The following is a 26,908-nucleotide window of genomic DNA, read 5'->3' as shown; positions in this document are numbered from 1 at the left end:
AGCAACAGATACGCTGTGACCACTATCAACAGAATGTGAATGAAGTGATGTGACTGGTCACTGATCCTGTACTTATGTAGTGACAGTGCACCGAAGAGTTAACAGCAAAGTTTTCACTTTCTACAATTACTCAAAATTAATATACCATGGTGACAAAAATGTGAACCACGTGGCTATAGGACTGGTGTTATTTAACTAAACCAAAGTAACATAAATTTGTGCATTATCATAACTGTAAAATAATGCCTCCTTGTCTATACACATAAGTTCTAAAAAATCTAGCCACAGCTTTGTCTTCTCATGTAGTAGTCTACTCCGATTCTGCAGGCTACTCTGATTTCCACTTATCACTCAAAACAGTCTCAGTAGCGATCATGATTGTGGTACTAGTGATAATACCACCAACAGTAATAACAAAAAGCATTTATTAAGCATTTATTCTGAGTCAGGGACTATTCCGAATACTTCACAGGTATTACCCAATTTTTTCCTCTCCAAATTCTTAAAAGGTATTATTCACAACTTACACATTAGAAACTGAAGCACAGACAAGTTAAATAACTTGGCCAAGGTCATTGTAGAGCCAGGATCCAAATCCAGATCAAAGACTCCACAGTTGTGATCTTAAGAACTTTATTAGCTTCAATGCCATCAGTCACTGGAAGAAGTCTCTCCATTAAGTTTTATACTTGTAAGCAAAACAGGTTTAAAACACTGGCTGTTCTTTTCTTTCCAATCTTCAGGTGGGAAATTTTTACTTTCCCCCTAAGATTACCTGGAACACTAGGACTAATTACTAGGAAAAAAATAATTTAAAATAGATGCTTAGAATTGCTTTAGATTTGCTATCAGTACACAGAATTTAATCTACAAAGAGGCTATTAAAGAAGAGGTAATATTTTTAGGTCTTTTTCTTCTCTTTTTTAAATTATCAACCAGTAAACTTCAAGAACATACAACAACCTCCAAACATACCATCCAGGGGCAGTAACTCCCACATTATAATGGATTGAAATTTGAAATGCAGAACCATTTTCAAATATAAATACTTTTACTAACACCTTTCAAATATAAAAAGAGAACTTAGCTATAGTCAGATAGAAAATATAAAATTAAAAAATTATTAAAACAAACCAATAAATTTCAAAATCTAACACTTGGCCTAATCACTGCTAAAAACATTTAGTAAATCAATTATTTTGCTTTACTATTCAGTAGGAATAATACAAGAAATCTGGATAATGATACATTATTTAGGCTTTTGCATATACCAGATATAGGAATAAAAATAAAAGCAAAACTGCAAGTATTTTTATAATTGAATGTACCTGAATACACCTGTAAACACAATTCAAAAACCTCACAAAGCATGGCAAAAAATAAAAATTTTCCCCCTAGCTACTACTGGTTAACAAGGGCTTGTTTTCTCCTACACAAAGGTAAATCAAATGTAGGTAGAGACAAAGATCAGCAAAAAATTATAAAATCAATTATATGAGAAAATGTAAAACATACACAACTTCAGCAAATTTTACTGAACAAGAGTAATAAGTGATTCCAGGAACACCTGGGTGTCTCAGTTGGTTAAGTAGTTAAGCATCTGAATTTGGCTCAGGTCATGGTCTCACAGTTCATGAGTTCAAGCCCTGAACTGGGTTGTTTTCTGTCAGCACAGAGCCCACCTCAAGTCCTTCCCCCCCCCCCCCCTCTCTCTCTCTCTCTCTTTCTCTCACACACACACACACATATTTAAATATGTATATATATAAACATTTAAATATATATATGATGCATAGCATATATAAGCATAAAATATATTTTATATATATAATATATATATTATATATATAAAGAATAATAGTGATTCCATCTGGACTCCCTGCTTTTTTTTTTCCCAGCTATTAATTTCACTTCCTTTTTTTCTTCTACTCTTTATTTCATCTACACTTTCTTCCATGTCTATTGATACATTTTTGTTTTATCTCTTCCATCTGGAGTTTTATCTTTCTTTATATAGTTGGCAGTAGAACTGATATGATTTACTGAGGAATTAGGTGTACAGGAAGAAAGATCTGACTCCAAGTTTTTCACCCTGAGTCAATGGAAGGATCAAGTTACAAACTGGTAAGACAGGGGAGACTATGGGAGGGACAGGTTTGGAACAGGGTTGGGAATCAAGAGTTTGAGTTTTGAACAAATAACCTTAAAATGCTAAATGAAGAGGTGAAAAGGAGTGAGCAGAAGATATCCTAACATTACTGGCTTTGCCTTCCTCTGAACGTTCCTAGAAAAGTCGCAAATTATGAAAACAACAAGAACTTCTCTGAGGCAACATTAGAGGAAGAAAATGTGGTTCTCACATTGGTTCCAGTTAATGAGGAGCCTGATGAAGAACATCAAATGGAACTAAGTGTTTTTTCAACTTCATAAGTCAGCCTGAAGACACTTGAGACAAAGTTCATCATCCTCAAATGAATGAACAATTCAAGATTTTCCCCAAAAATGGTTGTTGTAATACACCAATCCTTCCCCTGCCAACCAATTTGCCTTCAGTTGATAAAGTGGCTTGGGACAATCTGCAAAACTGGTGCCAACAATTTGAGTACCAATGGCCAGAAAATACAGGTTTATGTGAGGCTCCAGAAACATGCTTACTCTGAAAGAAACCAGAATATTCCTAAACATCACCAAACTGCAGTCATGTCTGAGGAAATGCAAGATGGTGGCCAAGAGATGAGGGATTTGGAAAAGTTGTAAGAAAAGTGAGAAAGAGGAAGAAATTAATACAGTTGAAGTGATAACTTCACAGGAAGGCATGCTGGCAGCACAGTCAAGAACCACTGCAAAGAGCCAAACGATCTAAGGCTGTGAATTCATAATCCATTCCTGCTTCTGTTGAGATCTTTGTGCTGCAAGCCTCTGGTGTCTAGTGGTGTGTGGTCCATGGCAGAACTCTCTTGTCAGACACAGAATGTTGGCTTTGCCTGCAGTTCCATGCAGGTCAGGCCCGGGCCTGACGCTCCCAAAAGGATGACCTCCCTCTTCCCGTTACCCACCTGCACTTTCCCATCCCTAGGCCCAAAAGATAACATGTTACGCACTGAATGTGCTAAGAGAAATAAGAAAATGATGAAACAATTCATTGCAGTGGGGAGGGAGAAGTGACCTGGTTTGAACACACCAACACCATTCCCTTCAGATGGCCATAGCTTAATAAAGAGTAAGTGGTGGAGAGCCCACAGATACGCAGACTTCCACCCCAGTGACTGCTGTGCTGTGTCCTAGCCATTCTCAGTGTTGCTGATGCCTTGAGTACAGATATAAATGTCCAGACTCTGTACTTCAGGTTTGCCAAGAAGTGACTGCTACTGCTACTTTAAATATTTAGTTACACAGAATATAATTTAGTTTTGTTTGAATTACTAGATTTCTTTTTTAAGTAGTTTTAGGCTTTCAGAAAAATTGAGCGGAAAGTACAGGGTTCTGAAATACTGCCCCAACCCCTTCCTCTACTATCAACATCCTGCACCAGTGTGGTACATTTGTTGAACCTACGTTGGCTTATTCTGATCACCCAAAGCCCATAGTTCATGACAGGGTTCACTTTTCGTGTCGTACAGTCTCTGGGCTTTGACAAGTATATAATGACCGCCTATATCCACCATGATAGTTTCAAAACAGTTTCACTGCTCTTAAATTTTCATGTTGCATCTACTCAATATTCCCTTCCTTCCAAATCCTGACTACCGATCTTTTTACTGTCTCCATAGGTTTGCCTTTTCTAGAATGTCATACGTTTGGCGTCACAGTAGCCTTTTCAGATGGACTTCTTTCATAGCAATATGCATTGAAGGTCCCTTCTTTTCACGGCTTGATAGGCCACCTGTTTTTAGTGCTGAATATTCCACTGCCTCCATGTACTTTGTTTATTCATTCACATACTAAAAGTCATCTTGGGTGCTTCCAACTTTTGGCAATTACGAATAAAGCTGCTATAAACAAACAAACGAATGCCAAATGAAGATCCTAAAGTTGTGGACCTATATTTATATAAATTTGGAATTCAGAAGAGACCTCAGGTTTGAGATTAAAAATTTAGAAGTCATTCATTTATAGATTATATTTGAAGTCATATATTTAAAGCAATTGGATGAGGTAACTAAGAAGCAAGTGCAGTAGAGGAAAGACAGCTAAAATAATGTCATCAAGAAGGAGACATAGAATAAAATCTATACAAGAAGAAAGCTTGCCATAAGAGCATGCACATTTCATCCAAAGTAATAAGAGAAAAGGCAGAATATATGGTACAGATGAGATAAATTAGCAGACACGGTGATAGGAACATCTAAAGTTCTATTATTGTTTCTATTATCTTAAACAAGAAGAGATAATTGGCTGAGAGTAAACATGTAGAAGACATGATGCACTTTTAAACAGAAGATGTGAAATAGCCTAGGAGAGACATGAAATAGGTTGTCTAGTAAAATGAAATAGGGATGCTAACAACACAAAAGTACACCTGAGGTTGTGGTCATGAATTTGAAGTAAAGCCAATCAGCATGGTTATATGTTTATTTTCCCAGCTGCATTCAGTTATAACAAGTGTTGGTGCAAAGGAGAAAGCTAGAATTAACCAGAGATGGGAATATGCCAGAGGAATAGAAAGACGGAAAAGAGAGCAAGGGAGTTGTGGGAGTATATAAAGGAATAATTTATAAAGGTAGATAATGGAATCTAAGTTGGGATGGAGACAAGTAAAAAAGTAAAATCATGAAGTGAGTGGGTGAGGGACAGTAAAACATGATAGGACCATAGATTATTAGTCTCAGTGAGATCAAATAATTAATGGAATTGAGAAAATGAGAATGAATTAGACAGATAAGAAGTATTGATCAGACAGTAGGATACTTGATACTAAGATTATGAAGGGAGTACAGTCAATGGTAATGACAAATTCCAGACTATGACCCTTGAAGCAGGTGGCTGAAGTAGGGAGGAAGAAAGGTCTTTGGAGAGAATGAGATCAAAAAAACTAAGAAGCTAGGTTATTAGAAAAACCATCTATATAGATAGTGAAACTGCTATAACTTAGGAAAAGCCTAAGTTGGAGAATGACAGTGAGCCAGGAGCTAAAATCTTCAAAGAATGATGGGAATCCCAAGGATGTGTAGATAACTGCAACAATAGAGGCTAGCAGATGGGAAAGTCTGAGAGCATCAAATTTGAAGCTTTGAGTTTCTAAGGAGGGAAGAGGAAAACAGTCTGGAAGAAGCAAGGACATTCAAAGGATACTCACACATCTCCAGGCCAAGGTACAAAGGCAGGGGAGGAGAGAAAACAGCCATCACTTGAGAAGCAGTAGACTCAGGGCAAGCCCAGTTTATATAAAGTGAAGGCAACATTCAGAATCAGGTTGAAGATTAAAGAAACTGTGCTTACTATGGACTATGAGTTCCAGAGTGTAAAATGGAATGTCCCAAAAGCTGGGTAAACATGGACAACAGGAGTCAGAAGACAGGATATACAGAGTCATGTGGGGATCAGGATTTGAGTATTGATGGAAAACCCAAGAGTCTTGGATGTCTTACAAGGCCTGAAACAGCCAAAACAGAAACAAAATTCAGTGAGGCTAAAGGTTGAGGGTAGGAAGAAGGACAGTGGCAAGAGCATGCAGAGCTCTGGAATACCCTGCTTTACTCCAGTTTGGGACAACCAGGGTGCACGAGTCAAGGAAGGGGCAGTACTACCAGAGGAACATGGAATTCTGGGCATCCCTTTCCTATTATTGATGGGGGATAGGAATGCGAACAGACTATATGAGTGTGGAGGAGTTTTTACTTGAAGTGCATCGAGGAAAGGTAACTACTGCTGGGTATCCAAAGACACTCTCCGTTAACGAATTTGCGAAATTGTAAACCCAAAAACATATATACTATGCATTAGCTCATAACCTCATCTCACAAATGCTACTGCTCCCTAAAAGACAAGGTCTGAAAAAGCTGTCCTGTATCTTCAATAAAGAGACTTTCAATTAGGCAAAAGCTTATTTTCTACAATCAATAAAAGCTACACATACATACATCCCCAAGAAAGGAAATAATAATCTTAGATGTGGTCCCTGCATGAAAACCTACTTATAGCAAAATGCTCTTGTGTTGGAGTCCCCAAGACCACTCTAGGTTCGAAGATTTGCTAAGAGGACTCACAGGACTCAGAACATAGTTGCATTTATGGCTATGATTTATTAGAATGAACAGATACAAAGCAAAATCAGCACAGGGAAAAGGCACAAGGGGTAAAGTTCAGAGTCCTCATCCTGTGGAGTCACAGAGGATGCATTTAATTCCTCCAGCAATGAGATGAGACGTGTGAAAAGTTGTTTACCGGGGCAAGTGAGAGACTCAGTATCCAAGGTTTTTACTGAGGGCTGGTCATACAAGCATCCTCTGCCTAGGACATAACAAAATTCCAGATTCCAGAAGGAGAGCAAGTGTTCAGCATAAATCACGCTGTACAGTTTAGGCACAGTTCTGGGAATGGTGGGCACCTCTCCGAAATCCAAGTTTCCAGATGCCATTCCAGAACCAACCCTATAGGGTGCACCTGGGTGGCTCAATTGGTTGAGAGTCCAACTTCGGCTCAGGTCATGATCTTGCAGTTCACGAGTTTGAGTCTCACACTGGGCTCTGTACTGAGAGCTCAGAGCCTGGAGCCTGCCAGATTCTGTGTCTCCCACCCCCTCTCCCAGCTCACGTTCTTTTTTCTCTTTCTCTCTCTCTCTCTCTCAAAAACAAACAAACACTAAAAAAAAGAAGAAGAAGAACAAACCCTACAAACAGACCTTTAGGAATAGCAGTTTCGGCCCTACTTTGTTAACTCTCTTCTATACAGCCCTATCTTGATATTTACATTTTAAGAGAACTTTAATATAAAACAATGCCATCTGTGTGTAAAATAATATAGATTCCTCAGGAGTTCAATTCCATTTAAAAGACTTGAGCACCTTGGTGTCTCAGTTGGGCATCCAACTCTTGATTTTGGCTCAGGTCATGATCCCAGGGTCATGGGATCAAGCCCCTACATCAGGCTCCGTGCTGAGTGTGGAGCCTGCTTAAGATTCTTTCCCTCTGGGGCGCCTGGGTGGCTCAGTCGGTTGAGCATCCGACTTCAGCTCAGGTCACAATCTCGCGGTTCGTGAGTTTGAGCCCCGCGTCAGGCTCTGGGTTGATGGCTCAGAACCTGGAGCCTGCTTCCGATTCTGTGTCTCCCTCTCTCTCTGCCCCTCCCCCATTCATGCTCTGTCTCTCTCTGTCTCAAAAATAAACATTTTTTAAAAATTTAAAAAAAAAAAAGATTCTCTCCCTCTGCCCCTCTCCCCTGCTCGCTCGCTCTCTCTCCCTCCCTCTCTCTCTCTCTCTCTCTCTCTCTCTTTCTCTCTCTCTGACTAGGGGTTCCTGAGTGGCTCAGTCAGTTAAGTGCCTGACTCTTGATTTCAGCTCGGGTCATGATCTCACAGTTGGTGAGATCAGGCCCTACATTGGGCTCTGCACTGACAGCATGGAGCCTGCTTGGGAGTCTCTCTCTCCCTCTTTCTCTGTGCCCCCCCCTTATTGAACTCTCTCTCAAAATAAATAAACTTTAAAAAAATAAATAAAAACCTTGAATCAAGCTATATAAAGTTTTGATCAGTTATGAAAAAAATAACAATCTTCTACAGTATAGTGGAATAATGAAATAACTTGCCAAAATATATAATAAACTTTAAAGAAAACATGTAACAATTAGAAAAAGAACATGAGGTGGGGCGCCTGGGTGGCTCAATTGGTTAAGTGTCTGACTCTTGATTTTGGCTCAGGTCATGATCTCATAGTTGTAAGGCAGAGCCTCACATAATCAAGCCCTGCACTGGGCAGGCAGCCTGCCAGCCTGCTTAAGATTCCCTCTCTTGCTCTCCCTATGCCCCTACCCTGCCTGCTGTAAAAGAAGGAAGGAAGGAAGGAAGGAAGGAAGGAAGGAAGGAAGGAAGGAAGGAAGGAAAGAAGGAAGGAAGGGAGGAAGGAAGGAAGGAGAAAGAGAGAGAAAGAGAGAGAGAGAGAGAGAGAGAGAAAGAAAGAAAGAAAGAAAAGAAAGAAATTCAAAGAAATTCAAAGAAAGAAAGAAAAAGAAAATGTGAGAATAAAAAAGGTGAGTAAACTTATTAAAACAGTTAGAAAAGACCAAATAAATAAAGCACAAATACAAAATTTCACATGTAACTTACTTAACTTTTGTTAATTGCCTAATGTTCTCCTATACAAAAATAACATTTTATGTAGTTCTTCCTCCCTATTCAAATGAACCAAAGATCTTAAAAAAAAAACTGAACTGCCATTATAAAGGACAAAATATTAGTACTTAAATAATGCTTACTAGTAATGTAAAATAATTATATCTAGAGATACTTAACACCTCTCCTTGCCCCTCCCCACCAAAAAACATCATACAGAGGAGTCAAACTGAATAAGGCTTTAGGAAGAATACCAAGACACCCTGCAAAATAACATGCTTCCTCCCCCACACACTAAGAAATTTAACCCAAAGGATAATTTACTTTATAGGACTTCTTTTGTATGAAAAAAAACTGTGCATTAAACACTCGGGGTGGAAATGGACATAGGGTAGAAATCATTAGTTTTTAATTCTTGTCATTATTACTATTATGACACCAAAAAAAATATCTAAAATAACCACTTTCTTCCCAGTCCCCAGAAATGTATTTGAAACTTTATGGGACTGGTTGATTTTATTAGGTACTAATTCAATTAGTCAATTGAAATCCAATTAGGAAAGAAAATACAGGGGTGCATGGGTGGCGCAGTCGGTTAAGCGTCCGACTTCAGCCAGGTCACGATCTCGCGGTCCGTGAGTTCGAGCCCCGCGTCAGGCTCTGGGCTGATGGCTCGGAGCCTGGAGCCTGTTTCCGATTCTGTGTCTCCCTCTCTCTCTGCCCCTCCCCCATTCATGCTCTGTCTCTCTCTGTCCCAAAAATAAATAAAAACGTTGAAAAAAAAATTTAAAAAAAAAAAAAAGGAAAGAAAATACAGTAATTTGAGCAGGGAAAGTTTACTATAAGTAATTATTAACTATAATAGGAGAGTAACTATAAAGAGAATTCTAAAGAATACCCTAAGGCTGAGGGAGAGAACACCAAGAAAGAGCAAACCTGGAAGGAGGATCCTCTCCCTAAAGCTGGTATTCTAACAGCTTACTACAAAAGGTAGGACTGTAGCACAGTAGATGGCAAAGTTTGCTAGATTTCCCAGGCAAAGTTGGACCACAAGCAAGCAGGACACAGCCCACTGGGTGCAGGTAGGCAAGTAAAAATAAAGGAAATCAGAACTCCTGGAGCCAGCTCACTGGCAGAATGGTGTAGGGCCCGAAGTCCACAGTGTCTGTGTCTGGAGGTCCACAGGAAAATCTTGCTGAACCAGGACTAGGACTATGAGCTCGAGGAGGGAGTGCATGCACTGGCTGCACAGCTGGAGCACAGCACCACTGGACATCCCAGAACCTACAGCTAGAGCAAGAAACAACCACCACATCGCACCAGAACCATAAAAGAGAAGACCCTTCTTTTGCAGTGTCTCTCTAGCACCCTCTACTGGCTCAATTTAATATTGTGCTTGCACAAAGAAGAAATACATAAGTAGATAAGGTAAGAGGGTAGATCTGGAACCAAGAGGCAATAAATTGGTAACTGGCATAGGATATAGTTAAAATACTCACTTCTCCTGATTACTTAATACTCATGTTAGCACCCAAAAATTCTTATATCAATACATTTTTTAAAAAAGCATTTTCTTTTTTTTTTTTTAATTTTTTTTTTCAACGTTTATTTATTTTTGGGACAGAGAGAGACAGAGCATGAACGGGGGAGGGGCAGAGAGAGAGGGAGACACAGAATCGGAAACAGGCTCCAGGCTCTGAGCCATCAGCCCAGAGCCCGACGCGGGGCTCGAACTCACGGACCGCGAGATGGTGACCTGGCTGAAGTCAGACACCCAACCGACTGCGCCACCCAGGCCCCCCTAAAAAAGCATTTTCTAATGTAAGCTGAGAATGTAACTTGGTTTAACCACTATGGAAAAATATGGATGCTCCTCAAGAAATTACAAATAGATCTACCATATGATCTAGCAATCCTATTTCTGAGTATATACCCAATGGAAATGAAAATAGGATATAAAAAAAATGAAAATAGGATATAAAAGAGATACATGCACTCCCAAGTTCACTGCAACATTATTCACAATAGCCAAAATATGGAAAAAACCTAAAATCTCATCAATGGATGAATGGATAAAGAAGATGTGGTATATATAGGTACAATGGAATATTATTCATCCATGAGAAAAAAAGAAATCCTGCCATTTTCAACAACAGGGAACTTGAGCAAACTGTGTTAACTAACATAAGTCAGACAGAGAAATACTGCAGGATATCACTTACATGTGGAATCTAAAAGAACCACACTCACGAAAACAGGGAGTTAAAAGGTGGTTACCAGGCCTGGGAAGTGGGGGAATAGGAGAGATGTTGTTTAACGACACAAACTTGCAACTAGCAGTAAATAAGTCCTAGAGATCTAATGTACAATACATGAGTATAGACAATAATATTGTATTATAATCAAACTTGCTAAGAGACTAGATCTTATGAAAAAGAAATAACAATTACGTGAGGTGACAGAGGTGCTATTACTACAAAGGCAATAATATTACAATATAAATATATCAAACCAACATATTATACACGCTAAATTTACATAACGTCAAATATATTTCAATTTAAAAAAAAACACACATTTGAGCAACCTGGAACTCTCCTCAGCAGGACCTGGGAGCCCCTCTGTCCATAATTACCTTGAATGCTCACCTTAAGTTAAAGAAAACTAATTAAAAATCTCTCACCACTAGAAAAATAATTAAGAAATTATGTTATAAAAGAACAGTATGATTTACAAAAGGATTCAAAAAATGCTCCCTCCGATAGAGATCTATAGACTGTACCAATGTAAATTTTCTAATTTGTATACTGCACTATAATTATGTATGATGTTACCATTGGGGGAAACTGGAGGAAGTGTATATGGAGCCTCTCTGTACTGTAACTGTAACTTCCTGTGAGTCTGTAATTATCTCTAATTTTAAAATTCATTTAAAGATGAATTCCAAGACATCTAGAACAGTTCAACTTATAAAAACATGCTATGGAATATGTTTTCACTGCTAATATTAAAAAAAAAAAAAAACTCTTAAAATACAATGCTGAAAAAGTAATAGCATTATATACATACTCTATAGTGACACTTCCCTCTACCGCATGCCAGCAATGGAAGATACTGAAAATTCTGTCCTAATTACAAGTTCCAGTCCAAAGACTGCGAGACAGAAGCTTCCAATGTTCTACTGGCAATGCCAATAGTTCTTTACCGACTGGCACTTGAAATAAATATCAGAGAACACTGAAAGGTTTTTTGTATAAATATACCTTATTCTCCTAAGGAAAAAGAAAGTTATCTTTCGACTGCCTTAAAAGAAAACCAAAAGAGAACAAATGTTCATAGAACATCTTTTTAAAATATTATGCAGACTCTGGGTCACCCCACTAATTTTCTCTCATTTCAGGATGGAGGAGAATGATGTCCTCCAAGAAAAATTATTACAACATCTAAAGGTCTTAGGGTGTCTGACTGGCTCAGTCAGTGGAGTGTACAACTCTTTTCTCAGGGTTATAAGTTCAAGCCCCACACTGGGAGTAGAGATTACTTAAAAAATGAAATCTTAAAACCTCTTAATAAAATCTTAAAATATCTTGATTTTGTTGACAGGTTTCATAGGTACACTAATTTCTATAAAAGAATAAGAGATGGAAATCAAACTAACATCTATGCAACCTAAAGTCAGTGACTTGAGCTTCTTTCTAAATAAAATTGTAACTTGCTAGAATGAAGGTAAAAATAAGTGCTAGGTAAACCCAGCAAAAGACCGTCAGAATGATCAAATGCGAAATTAGATCAGCCCAAATGTAATAAACAGTTGGAAGTTCTACCATTCCCCTACATTAGTGATTATCAAATCATATTAGAAAATTGTGCTGAAAGAAGAAAAGAGCCCCAGGTGGTTGGTTTTGTTTTGTCTTGTTTAGTTTTTTTAATACTCCTTAACTTGGAAATCTTTTCCTCAAGAAAATAACACATGGAAAGGTACCTCTCAATCACTCACGCTATGCCGTATGGTACTTAACACTTCAGTGTCTCATTATGTGGTTTTTGCTGCAAGCCAGCAAGCACAAGTTAAGAAGTGAAGAAGGATATACCACCGAAACAAGCACATCTCTGAATTACTCCACAAATGATCAAACTACCTTCTGTTAATGATGTGTTACGTATTTTTTAATGTATGTGTAACGGATGTATTCTCCAATATTAGGATCAAAGTGACTCATGCAAATCCTTTCTTTCTAGCAGTGTGGTCTACATTACTCAGTACAAACAGAGTTATATGTTCATAACAAACCTAATAATCATCCTTTACTTGCTATATCCATATTTCATTTTGATTCACACAGCAAAGCATCAGGGCAGATCCCTGGGAACAGGGTGATTCGAAAGATATAAACCCTGAAGCCAAAAATCTCTTCCCAACTAACCTTCCACAAGGCCTGAAATTAACATCATTAGAATTCCACTTCTTGTTAGGGAATTTTATGGAGATCCATTTTGTAAGCGTATATTGTATTACTGCCCTGAATTTTATTACAAAATAAGAATACTTGGCAAAAATCAACCAGTCAGAAAATTAACACAACAAAAACTGAAACACTTCCCCCTCACTTCTCGAGTATGACACGTAACCAACCACCTATTCAAAGCATCGAGGTAGGTGCTATGTAATAGTGCAAGTAACAGTGTATCTTAAACACGAGATAAAGCTTTAAAAATCCGTATCAATTCAGTACTTTGCAAGAAATTTTTTTTGCAGTATTTCTACTTGTGGTAATACCAAAAACCACAGAAATTTCAGCTCGTCAGGCATAGAGATGATTGCCATTTCTGCTCTGGAAACACCAGAAGAGCACGGCCTGGTCAAATCTGCACACTTTAACATTTACAACTGGGGGCTTGCAATAATTGGGTTTCAGTCTTGCTCTTCTCACACATCTCAGAGGGCAATCATCTTGCTTCCTCCCTTCAGTTGTTATTGTTGGTTTTCTCTTCTACAAATCAATCAGCTTTTCTCCCAGGACATGGTGCCCCTGAGTTTGAAGTCACTGAGTAATCACTTGGACACCCCCACATCTCTATTCTCATTTTCCAATTCTGCTAGAAATACAACAAAGAATACCAGTTCATTTATTTTCTAACTGGTTTAATTTTCAGCTTAGTGTACAATCAAGATTTAGTTGGATACAGCCTTTAGTCTTTTAGAGTACACACTCAGGAACCAGCTGGCTTTGGTTTAAACCCTGGTTCTACCAGTTTCTAGCCAAGTGACCAAGGTTACTTAACCTCCTGAAACCTGTTTCATCGTCTGCAAAAATGTGGTAATAATTATAAAACCTTCCTCATACGTCATTATGATAATTGTACCATGGCCATCTTGTAGTAAGTGCTCAATGATTGTTGTCTGTTATTATTTTCTCTCTCATGTACAGTTCCTAAATAAAGCTCAATATGTAAAATGTAACATGGGTCATGGAAAAAAAGCAAAAGAATATTAGAAATTTTCAAGATATGAAAGCAGTTTTCACATCTTCTCTAAACAAGGTAGGATTCTATCAGGTGCAGTGTCCCTCAATGTAACAATGAGTTTGGTCGATACTGTATAAAATTTTTATATACCTTTTATTCATTTTTTTCAACAAGTTCTTTATTCTGATATCAGACAGACTTAATTCAAATATTAATTGTATTACCTGGGCAGGTTATTGAACCGTTCTGTGCCTCAGTTTCCTCAAATGTACAGTGAAGATAATAGTAGCTACACCTCATAAATGACACCGAGAACCATGCCCAGCACAGCAAGTGCTAAGTAAGGATTAAGTAGCTAACTACAAAGTTCTGTGTTGCTAGCAATGTGCTAGATGTTGGAGATTCTGAAATAAAGGACATAGTATTTGCCTTCAAAGAAGTCAAGAAAGATAATCTCAGTATAATTTGTTTAATATCTACAAAGGAAGAAGGCTTGAACCCTTGAATACACAGATAAATGGACTCTTTCAGAATAAAAATATTAAAAAAAAAAAAAGCCCAAATCTTGAAAATTAGCATTTGGGGTAGGTGATGGGTACACTGAGGTTCAATATATTACTCTGTACTTTCACATATGTTGGAAATTTTACACAATGAGAAGTTGTCTTTAAAAACAATACATCATTTTCTCTTTCAGAAGATAAGCCAAAATGATGTAATCTGATTTTTTTCACATCAGTGTCTTTATATGACAAACTTTGTTTAAGACCATGTTTAAGATTCAGAGGTGTTAATCCTCTTGACAAGACTGCCACCTGGTGGATTACCTTAAATTCCACCATTTACATTTTATAATTTAAACACATGAAATGCTACATATAATCTAATAAAAGGCAAGTTTCTTTTTCCAAAAAATACAAATCCAGGTAGTAACAAAATTTCCAATATCACAGGAAATTCTGTGTGTTATGCTGAACAAAGTATTGTTTGGAGAACCATTAGCCTAAAGCAATCTCAGTCAATTTTAGTTTGGGTATTTATAGAGGTCATCTGACAAAACGTGGTAAAAGAAAGAAAGAAAAGAAAGAAAAGAAGGAAAGAAGGAAAGAAAAGAAAAGAAAAGAAAAGAAAAGAAAAGAAAAGAAAAGAAAAGAAAAGAAAAGAAAAGAAAAGAAAAGAAAAAAGAAAAGGAAAGAAAAGGAAAGAAAAGGAAAGAAAAGGAAAGAAAAGAAGTAAAGAAACTTAACATGGGTTTAGTAATTAATGCCAGATATATGAACCCAGAGTTGTTAGATAATACCATCAAGATTAACTATATTAAAATAAAACCAATATAGTAAGTGGTTATATATGGAATGAGTTGTTTTGTTTTGTTTTTAATTCCTAATTCTATACAAACGGGCACTTGTGGCTTAGGTAAAATTTCTTTTTTTTTTTTTTTAATGTTTATTCATTTTGAGAGAGAGCTCAAGTGGGGGGGGGGGGACACAGAAAGAGGGAGAAAGAATCGCAAACAGGTTCCACACTGCCAGAATGGAGCTTGACACGGGGCTTGATCCCACAAACTGTGAGACCATGACCTGAGCTGAAATCAAGAGTCAGATGCTTAACCAACTGATGCACCCAAGCACCCCAAATATCTAATAAGAGCAATATATACTGATCAAAAAAAGGGCTTATCTCAAACAACTTAAGCAGAACTTGAGATAATGTGCTCTGTAAAAATCCCTTAAAATTACTCAAAAAGCATGATGATGAAGAAATCGATGTTGAAGATTATTCAGTCTGAATGAAATTGTCTTACGAATATGAGAGTGGGCAAAACGCCCCATTTCTAAGTTATTATTTTGCATAATATATTTATAAAGCATGTGTAAATGTTTAATTAAGCTAATGAAGAAAACATTATAAGCAGGCATTCAACTATTTTACCTATAATCATCAATGTTTCTATACTCAAGTTGACCAAACTTGAGAGTTTCTCATTGGGAAAAGGAAGGGCTGCCTAACACAACAAGCAGGGCACAGGCCTCTATAGCAGAGACAGAACATACCATTTCACCATAAAACTCCAAGATTTTTAATAATGATTATTAAGAGTTAAATTACTCAACACCTAATACTTCTTTGCCTGTGTTAGTACAAACTTATTAAATGGAAAGCTGCCTTTTGTTACACCGGAAAGGTAAAGACATAGGGGGTGAAGGGACTCCCAGTGGCAAATTCTGGACAATGATCACCAAGATAATTAAGTTCTGTAGTGAATTATAAAGCACTGCAGGGGGGGAGGAGAGAAATTCAAGAGTCTATACCAATAATAAACAGATAAATAAGTGGAAGAGAAGGGAGATCTTTGGCTTACATTAGAATGCCTAGGGCTGACTGCTAAACTACCAAGAAGGTGCAGGAGATTGAAAGTTCTAATTTTGCATTCCTCACAGTAAAGATAAGATCAGACAAGAATTTGAATGAATGTTAACTTGAGAAAATGTTTATGAGAAGTAGGATATTTTCATTCATCTCCCTACAGACTGCTTATTTGTTGCAAGGGGGGAGAAAAAGGGGAATTACAGTGGAGAAATCAGGTATTTTCACAATCACATTTTCGCAACCAAAATTAACATCACCAGGGAGGGACAGATAGTTATCAGGCACCTCCAAATGCAATCCACTATGAAGGAGACAATATCACCTATGGAGCAAGAAGTAATCTGGATCTAATCACAAGGTAATATTAGATAAACCCCAAATTAGTAATGTTATATTAAAAAGTGGGAAAATGGATGTATTCTTCAAAAATTCCATGTCATAAGCAACACAGAAAGGCTATGGAAATATTACCACATTAATGAAAGCCAAAGACATATGGCAACTAAATGCAATATCTGACCCTAGTGTAAATCCTGAGCTGGAGGAAAAAAGGACGCTACTGAGATAAGTGACAAAACTGGAGACAAATGGTAGGTTAAAGACAAAGCATTGTATACGGGGCACCTGGATGGCTCAGTCAGTTAAGCGTCTGACTCTCGGTTTCAGCTCAGGTCATGGTTTCACAGTGAGTTCAAGCCCCACATAGAGCTCCACGCTGTCAGTGTGGAGCCTGCTCTGGATTTCTCGCTCTCCCTCTCTGTCTGGCCCTCCCCTACTTGTGTTCTCTCCCTCCCCCTCCCCCCTCTCTAAAATATATAAATAAGTATTGTATGAATGCTAAATTTAAAAAAGTATTCTAGGAATGCTAAATTTACAGAAGTTGCTACAAATAATGTGCTTATATAATAGATATCCGTATCCTTATTTTTAGGAAATACTCATTTCCTAAGGAATTATATAGGAATAAAATTGTTCAGAAAAACAATAATGTGGGTCTGTCTGTAGGTAGGTAGGTAGGTAGGTAGGTAGGTAGGGAAAGATTGAGAGACAGAGAGGAGAGAGATTGAGAAAGTGGGTGCAGAGCAAATGGGGCAAAATGTTACCAAGAGATGATTCTAAGCAGAGTACACAGATGTTCTCTGTACCATTTTTTTTTAACTATTCTAGAAGTTTGAAATTGCATACTTCCAAATAAAAAGATTCAAACATTGCTAGAGCTACTGTTAACAACACATTCTCATCATCATTCTTTTAGGACTAAAATATTCAAAGTCAATAATACCTTTAATCTTTAGCTATGTTTCATGAACTTGTATGACTCAAAATTATTTTTTTATTACCACTAAGAAAGGAAAAAAGATGACAACTATAAGAGAGAATTATACAGCAAAACCTTTCCTGTTATCTGGATACCAGCAGTTAAACCCAAGGATGGGAACAAAGCACAGCTAAATTCCTGACATTCTAAAGAAAGCTGCAGATAATTGGGGGCCAGACACCTTCTCCTACACTTGAGAGGGACAGCGGTGACCATGATCCCATCAGCCAGCACCTCAACTGGCTCCCGCCTTCATCCTAGTCTACAGATGGGGAGGGAGGAGTCAGAGTCTACGGCAATCTTGATGAAGAGGCTTTTCTTTCTCTTATGACTGTCACCAATTGCTCCCACTTCTAGAAACCAAGTGAATAGGCATTTGTTTTTGTTCCTGGCTTTTTATCACCATAAAAAGGGCTGTAATAAACACCCTCAGAAATATGTCCTTCGACAGTGGTACTTTTATTTTTAATGGAATAGATTCCCTAGAATGGAGACTGATGCATGCAACTATAGATTTGGGTTTTGTTTTGTTTACTTTTATAGATGTTGCCAGGTTGTTTCTCAAAAAGGGGATATATACACACTTTACCCCTTCCCCCATATTCCCACCAGCCTGATGTGTTCTTTTTGCCAATGTGGTATCTTACTGCTACCTTAATTACATTTCCCTCTCTATTCATGAATTGGGACATCTTTACATACATATGTTTGTTAGCCATGTGAATAGCTTTCCTGTGATTTGTTGATTCTTGCTTTTTATTGTTTTTTTTTTACAAATTAAGAAATTTATGTATATTATAGACATTAGCCTTCATCTGTTATCTACAGTACAAATACTTTTTCTACAACTATCATTTGTTATTCTTTGTTTATAGGACCTTTTGTCCTACAAGATTTTGTTTTGTTTTTACATGTTCAAATATATACATAAAATATGTAAATGCACACACACACATTTGTGTGTGTATATGTGTGTGTCTGTGTGTATACTTATATATTTAAAAGATATGTATCTATTTTTCTTAAGCCCCTGAAAGTCCAATAACTAAATGTACTTTTTAATTATCAGAGATGATTGAGAATTTAAGGTATTTGTCCTACATGTAAATAAGGGACAGCAGGAAAAAGGGATATGACCAAACAGAGCTGAAGTAGTTATTACTGGCACGGGGTGGGGGGGGCGGGGGGAGGGGGAATCATGTTTATTTCCCCATCAACTGCAATTTTTTTTTAATTTACCATTTTAACCATCTTTTAAATGTTTATTTATTTTGAGAGAGAGAGAATGAGAAAGGGGAAAGAGCAGAGAGACAGAGAGACAGAGGATCTGAAGCAGGCTCTCAGCTGACAGCAGAGAGCCCGATGCAGGGCTCAAATCCATAAACCATGAGATCATGACCCAAGCCAAAGTCAGAAGCTTAACCAACTGAGCCACCCAGGCACTCCCATCAACTGAGACTTTCAATAAACCAGTTACATTTAACTTATTGAAGTGGGTAAAGCATTATGACTCTCATTCTCATTTTTACACGGAGAAACTGAAGTATGGTGAAAAGACACAGCAAGTAATAAAGCTGAGAGATTCAACAGTATGTCTCTTGAAACACAACAGCAATGTCAATACAAGTTTTTGGTAGCATTTAGGAGCAAGCTGCTTACCTTTCAATAGCTAATTCTTTGTTAGAAAGTTGCTGCACTGTAATTACCACCTTCTTCTCTATTCCTTGTTTTAACTTGAAATAAAATTTCTCTCTATCCTTAGGCACAGGACTGAAATATGCAAAAAGAACAGAAATTATCAGTACAACACCACAATAAAATAATCTACTGCAAGTTTAGAATTCCAGCACCCTTATTCTTAAGGTGTGCTAAACTCATCTTGCCCGAGTAGCTAACTACCAATGTTATAGTCAGCAAAACAAAGTCACTAATTAATTTCTAAATTGGATTTATAAGAGCCTTATATTTTACTTAACAAAGGTTAAAATCCAAGATTCTTTAAATGACATCATTTCAACTTTAGTTTCTAAATTTAACAAATTTAGGAATATAGCTTATTTAATTATTTTTTAAGACTCACTATTCTGGTTTAGCTGGTTGTGTGGTTGTAAGAGCCTTTAACACACTGAAACCCAAGGCAAACAAAGTGAGAAGAGCTTACTTTAAAACATCTACAATTTGAGATAACTGTAACATACAAACTCAAGTAAATATAAATAAGAGATGGAAAAAGAGCTATGGATCAGGGGCAACTTAAATTCTAGCCTCAGCCATACTGACTATTCTATAGATATAGATATATAGATATAGATATAGATATCTATAGATATCTATAGATATCTATAGATATCTATATCTATATCTATATTAGTTTCCATTAAGGAGGGCACTTGTTGGGATGAGCACTGGGTGTTATATGTAAGAGATGAATCACTGAATTCTACTCCTGAAACCAATACTACAGTGTATGTTAACTAACTTGAACTTAAATACACACACACACACACACACACACACACGGGGGGGGGGGGGGAGACAGATATAGATACATGATCTTATCTGAAAAGAAAAAATACCTTGAGCAATTTATCTAAGACTCAATTTCTATATCTATTAAAAAAAAAAAAAAGACAAAAAACTCTACCTAACAATTCTTATTAGAATTAAAGGCACATAGGGGCGCCTAGGTGGCTTGGTCGGTCAAGCGTCTGACTTCGGCTCAGGTCATGATCTCACGGTCCGTGAGTTCGAGCCCCGCGTCAGGCTCTGTGCTGACAGCTCAGAGCCTGGAGCCTGTTTCAGATTCTGTGTCTCCCTCTCTCTCTGCCCCTCCCCTGTTCATGCTCTGTCTCTCTCTGTCTCAAAAATAAATAAACGTTAAAAAAAAATTTTTTTTAAAGAATTAAAGGCACATACGTGGCTGTTAAAGAGCATAACTATATCCTATCACCTGTCTATTTGTGAACAGGAGAAAAACATTCTAAATATACAATAGAAGAAAATGGTTAAATGATGATCAAACCACCCAATATATTATTGGTACTATTAAAAATGATTTTAATTAAGAACATTTTAATGGAAAAATTCTTACATAATAAAGTTAAAAGAAAAAAAACCTGTGTATATACAACTGTATAAAAATACCCCTTAGAAATAAACAAAGGGAATAAATCAAGTATTAAAAGTGATTGTGGTTGACAAAAGTATAGCTTTTTATTCTTTTTATTATTTTACTACAATTTTCTATAATATCATTATTCATAAATATGGAGAAAATATTTTACATAAAGTATCTGAAAGCATGAGAATAATAAAACATTCATTCACCTGCCAAATATTTCTTTTTATCATTTTAAAGCTTTATACCAACATTGTATAGCCTCTGGAAGCTTTATGTTAGCCAATACTATATTTTAGGCACAATACCAACTTTTATTCTTCCCAAATAACCTCACCTAAAGTTTCCTTTTCCATCATCTTCTTTTACCTCCAAGGAGACACTGAAGGTAAACACGTCACTGTCAGGAGTAGGAATAACTGAGTCTTTAACATCAGACACTTGTCTGGAAGAACGTTTGAATGCTGTACAGAAACTATATAAAATTCTGCTTACCTAAAAGAATAAAAATGGAGATACCATTAGGCAAAAGCTTTAACTGCATTTTGATACCCCTCTCTCCTAATTTTTGAATCTATTCCTTTCCATGGTCACAATTTACTTTAGCAGATATAGTCTAAGTATATACATATACACATATATGCAAATGTTTACATGTATTATATATAATACAAAACATCTTATATAGTTTGCTTATATTTACATAAGCTTGTATTTATATGTTTATATATTATACGTAATATATAACATTTAATTTACAAATATAGTTTGTTTCTTCAACTTTAGCATTTAAACCTGGTAATAAAGATGTTTAATTAACTGAAGTTCACAAAAGGAGCTCTATTTACTTATAGATGTTTCTAGGCCTCAAAATATACTATATTGCAACAAATGAATCCTAAGGTAATCCTAAGAATGGTGCTGGCATCTAAATATTCCCAAAGAACACACACAAACAAGGTTTTAGTCTAAGTTCTCTAAGTGCAATTTCTCTTCTCACTTCCCTTGGCTTCAGTGGGCTAGACACTGAAGCACAAAATTAAGTAAATACTGGCGTCCCTGGGTGGCTCAGTCAGTTAAACATCCAACTTTGACTCAGGTCATGATCTCATGGTTCGTGAGTTTGAGCTCTGCATCGGGCTCTGGGCTGACAGCTCAGAGCCTGGTCTGCTTCAGATTCTGTGTCTCATTCTCTCTCTGCTCCTTCCCCCCACTCCTGCCCTCTCTCTCAAAAATAAACATTAAAAAAAAATATTTTAAAAATGAAATAAATACTGGTTTTAGCAATAAGCAAACATGGTAACATGATTAAAAGTTTCGAGTGTTATCACAGTGATGCTGTGTTATAAATGCATTGAAGGATTCCCAGTTGAAATGATTTCTTTTATTAGCATTAAACCACCTTGGTGAATACTATAAAAAAAATATATGTCAATGGCTTATACTCTTTCCCTAAAGTGGAGAAGTCCTCTAAATCCCACACTTTCAGAAGCTATTCTCTTCCTTGGTTCCAAAAGTAGCATCACACCGTCTCAAAATTGTAAACTTGAAGCACAAAAGAACTTCCAAATCTCTCAGGCCACCATAGGTTGAACAATGAAACCACGATGAAGAAGAGTTTAACAAAGGTCATAACCTCACACTGAGAGATACAAGAGACTTCTCCAAACATGAACAAATCCTTCCCTTTAGATAAAGGGAATTCAAATTATTCACTGAATTGTGTTAGCTTAAAACTCTTAATATTTTGTTATTTGCTTGAAATGAGAGCACTTCCACCAATAGCATTTCTTAGAAGTATGGGGTCTTTCCTATTTTTCTATTTTTGTTGTATCCATGTATTCTACCTTTTCTCACACAGTCTATCACACTCAAAAATAAGTGGTTCTCAAACTTCCAATTGCCACACTTAGACCTATGAACCAATAGTTACATCCTAAACTGCCTTTCCATTGCCAAATTAAGTTTCTTAAATTAACTGACTTCCACACTTTTAAAGTTCACATCCAGCAGTAGTATCACATTTGTACCACAGTACTTAACAAAAATACTTAAATATCTTAGTATGTTATCCCATTATAATTTTACATAAATGAGTAAAAACAACAAAACAAAGGACTGATATAAATAAGAACTGTAGGCCTCAAATTTTATACAATTAAGATGATGAATTCACACATTTGTTCAATAAATATTTTGGGGGTGCCCTCTGTAGACTTTGTATTATTCTAGGTGCTGGAGAATACGGCAGTGAACATGGTGCTTACAGTCCAGCGCGTGTAAGTTGAATGTGCTTAGGGTGGGTGAGAAGGAATCATTAGGTAAGCCAAAAGCAGAAATATTTAGCCTCAAGTGGATACTTACTTGATTTAACTCAATAACTTAAGTGTTAAAGAAGAAAACAGAATCAAACAACACCCTAGAAATAAGTCACTGAAGAATATGTCTCAAGGCAAAGTATAAACAGAAACTTTAAACTACTTTTAGTTGAGTACTCCTCACATCCTAACCTCAAATAAAATGTGAAGTCTATTGTTTACTTTTTACACATTCAACTTCAGCATATTTTTAAGAAAGCATTATATGTAAATATAGGGGAATGCCTATAGATAATTATTGATACATCAGTTGAGTCAAATCCCAACCATATTTATTCTTCTTTCTCCTCTCTCATATCTCCTTCTATTTCATGTCTTAATCTTTGGCCACACCAAAAATGTCAAGGGAACTTGGCAAATTCTCAAGTAGATGGCAAAGTTCAGAATTTCTCTTTAAAAAGGTTATTAAGAGGTGCCTGAGTGGTTCAGTCAGTTAAGCATCTGACTCTTGATCTCTGCTCAGGTCATGATCTCATGGTTCATGAGTCTGAACCCCGCATCAAGCTCCACACTGATATTGCAGAGCCTGCTTGGGATATTCTCTCTCTCTCTCTCTCTCTCTCTCCCTCTCTCTCTCTCTCTGCCATACTCTCTCTCTCAAAATAAATAAATAAACTTAAAAAAAAAAGGTTATTAAATATATAGGACTGAGCCAACGTACTAGAGAATTATGAGAGGAAAAAATAAGACTACACTTTTCTCTTTTTGGAGAAGGACACAGCAGTACACTGACAGCGATCAAACCACATTACATCTTGTCCGTGTCTTACAAGCTGCTACTTCCAACAACAAGGTTAAAATCATTTGTGAATTCTAGAGTCTGTGAATAAGCTGGAATGGTGATCCAAGGACTGGTGAGGTACAGTATCTTCAGGAACAATGGTTATCAAGATCTACAGTTATTGAGACAAACTGAGTAACCAATAACATCATGAAAAGAATATTAAAGGGGCACTTGGGTGGCTCAGTTGGTTAAGCATCCAACTTCGGTTCAGGTAATGATCTAATAGTTTGTGGGTTCGAGCCCCATGTCAGGCTCTGAGCTGTCAGCCTGCTTCAGATTCTGTGTCTCCCTCTCTCTCTCTGCCCCTCCCTTGCTCATGCTCTCTCTCAAAAATAAACAAAAGAAGAATACTAACAACATACACCATGGCAAACATTTCTATACATGTCACACTATTTAACATACACACAAATAATCTAGAATAAGTGTATTCTTTGCAGGAGGCAATGGCTTATTGACAAATAATACAGTATAATTTTTTCCCAGAAGGCTATACCCACAGAAAGTACTAATTAAACACAAAAGGGTCTGCTGTGGTTGCTGATTTCTATGAAGAGGTGGGAGGAGAGCACATGTGGATGTGGAAAGGAGATTCGCCAAAATCTTAACTCTGGTGGAATTTTGAGTAACTTCTATTTTCTTCTTTATTTCAGTATTTTCCAAATTCTCAAATATGTATTACATGTGAATACTCCAAAAAAATTGCTATTAAACAAAAAGGTATTTACTTAAATGACACAGCCACTTTTTCCAAGATAAAGCCTTTTCATTAACATTGGGGAAAGAGAGCGGACTCTGTAAAAAATACCATATGTTAAGAAAATGTTCACCCAAGAAATAGATGTAAGAAAAATCATTCTATAAGACACCCTGAGAGAAATGTGTTAAATTTTTAAAAAGAAATTATTCAAATATATTACTCACTGAAAGGAGCTAAAATAAGAAGCATATCAAACAAGAAACTTTTAAAAAAAAGTATAGAAATTTGTTAATGGAAAACACTAGTAACAATTTTCAGGATTAATTTCCAAATTAAGGCATTTTGCTAAAATGCCATCTCAATAAATACATGTTTAGAAATAATTTCCCTTGGCACAAAAACAGACACATAGACCAATGGAATAGAATAGAAACCCCAGAACTAGACCCACAAACGTATGGCCAACTCATCTTTGACAAAGCAGGAAAGAACATACAATGGAAAAAAGACAGTCTCTTTAACAAATGGTGCTGGGAGAACTGGACAGCAACATGCAGAAGGTTGAAACTAGACCACTTTCTCACACCATTCACAAAAATAAACTCAAAATGGATAAAGGACCTGAATGTGAGACAGGAAACCATCAAAACCCTAGAGGAGAAAGCAGGAAAAGACCTCTCTGACCTCAGCCGTAGCAATTTCTTACTTGACACATCCCCAAAGGCAAGGGAATTAAAAGCAAAAGTGAATTACTGGGACCTTATGAAGATAAAAAGCTTCTGCACAGCAAAGGAAACAACCAACAAAACTAAAAGGCAACCAACGGAATGAGAAAAGATATTTGCAAATGACATATCGGACAAAGGGCTAGTATCCAAAATCTATAAAGAGCTCACCAAACTCCACACCCGAAAAACAAATAACCCAGTGAAGAAATGGGCAGAAAACATGAATAGACACTTCTCTCAAGAAGACATCCGGATGGCCAACAGGCACATGAAAAGATGCTCAGCGTCGCTCCTCATCAGGGAAATACAAATCAAAACCACACTCAGATATCACCTCACGCCAGTCAGAGTGGCCAAAATGAACAAATCAGGAGACTATAGATGCTGGAGAGGATGTGGAGAAACGGGAACCCTCTTGCACTGTTGGTGGGAATGCAAATTGGTGCAGCCACTCTGGAAAACCGTGTGGAGGTTCCTCAAAAAATTAAAAATAGACCTACCCTATGACCCAGCAATAGCACTGCTAGGAATTTATCCAAGGGATACAGGAGTACTAATGCATAGGGCCACTTGTACCCCAATGTTCATAGCAGCACTCTCAACAATAGCCAAATTATGGAAAGAGCCTAAATGTCCATCAACTGATGAATGGATAAAGAAATTGTGGTTTATATACACAATGGAATATTACGTGGCAATGAGAAAAAATGACATATGGCCTTTTGTAGCAACGTGGATGGAACTGGAGAGTGTGATGCTAAGTGAAATAAGCCATACAGAGAAAGACAGATACCATATGGTTTCACTCTTATGTGGATCCTGAGAAACTTAACAGGAACCCATGGGGGAGGGGAAGGAAAAAAAAAAAAAAAGAGGTTAGAGTGGGAGAGAGCCAAAGCATAAGAGACTGTTAAAAACTGAGAACAAACTGAGGGTTGATGGGGGGTGGGAGGGAGGAGAGGGTGGGTATTGGGTATTGAGGAGGGCACCTTTTGGGATGAGCACTGGGTGTTGTATGGAAACCAATTTGACAATAAATTTCATATATATAAAAAAAAAAAGATGAAAAAAATAAAATAAAAGGTAGCTGTAGCATAAAAAAAAAAAAAAAGAGTACCCTTACCATGGTAAGAACTGACTAATGTACAGAATTATTGGGGAAAAACATTTTTTAATTAAATTAAAGTCAAAAATAATAATAATAATAATTTCCCATACATGGAATAAGGTTTCCTTAATAGAGTGGCATTTGAGCAACCACACCCCCACCCCCCCACAACAAAAAACAGTGCAGGGGCACCTGGCTGGCTCAGTCAGGAAAGCATGCAACTCTCGGTCTCGGGGTCATGAGTTCAAGCCCCACACTGGGTGTAGAGATTACTTAAATAAGCAAATATTTTTTTTAAATGCATTATGAATGAAGATCCTGGGGTGCCTAGGTGGCTCATCTGGTTGAGCATCCAACTGGTGGTTTCAGCTCAGGTCATGGTCTCACAGTTTTGTGAGTTCCAGCCCCACATCAGGCTCTGTGCTAGCAGTTAGGAGCCTGCTTGTGATTCTCTCTCTCCCCTCTCTCTGTGACCCTCCCCCACTCAAAAATAAACTTTTAAAAATAAAATTAAAAAAATTAAATCCTGAGAAAGCTTAGGAAAAAAAAAAAAAAAGAATGAAGATTTTCCCAATCATACCCTTCGTATTTACCATGAAATACCTCTAAATGCCTTTAATGCCAGATAATAACCATGCTTCTAAAATTAACACTGAGAATTGCTAGTAATAG

General features: G+C 37.0%; 1 protein-coding gene across 7 annotated transcripts in view; it reads right to left on the bottom strand.

The window, feature by feature from the left end:
* The window catches only part of RABGAP1L (RAB GTPase activating protein 1 like), a 758,000-nt gene that overhangs the window by 648,850 nt on the left and 82,242 nt on the right, over positions 1–26,908 (bottom strand). For 6 of the 7 annotated variants that reach the window (XM_043568487.1, XM_043568490.1, XM_043568491.1 and 3 more), the window contains 2 exons: positions 20,876–21,033; positions 19,080–19,190 (listed from right to left, as the gene is read on the bottom strand). In XM_043568487.1, coding sequence (XP_043424422.1) covers positions 19,080–19,190; positions 20,876–21,033 — 269 coding nt within the window. Of the gene's footprint in view, positions 1–19,079; positions 19,191–20,875; positions 21,034–26,908 lie in introns of those variants that run through there. The other variant, XM_043568494.1, reaches the window with a different exon arrangement.

This window comes from Prionailurus bengalensis, chromosome E4 (genome assembly GCF_016509475.1).
Source record: "Prionailurus bengalensis isolate Pbe53 chromosome E4, Fcat_Pben_1.1_paternal_pri, whole genome shotgun sequence".
NCBI classification, from domain to species: domain Eukaryota; kingdom Metazoa; phylum Chordata; class Mammalia; order Carnivora; family Felidae; genus Prionailurus; species Prionailurus bengalensis.
This window is presented reverse-complemented; position numbering and strand designations above follow the sequence as displayed.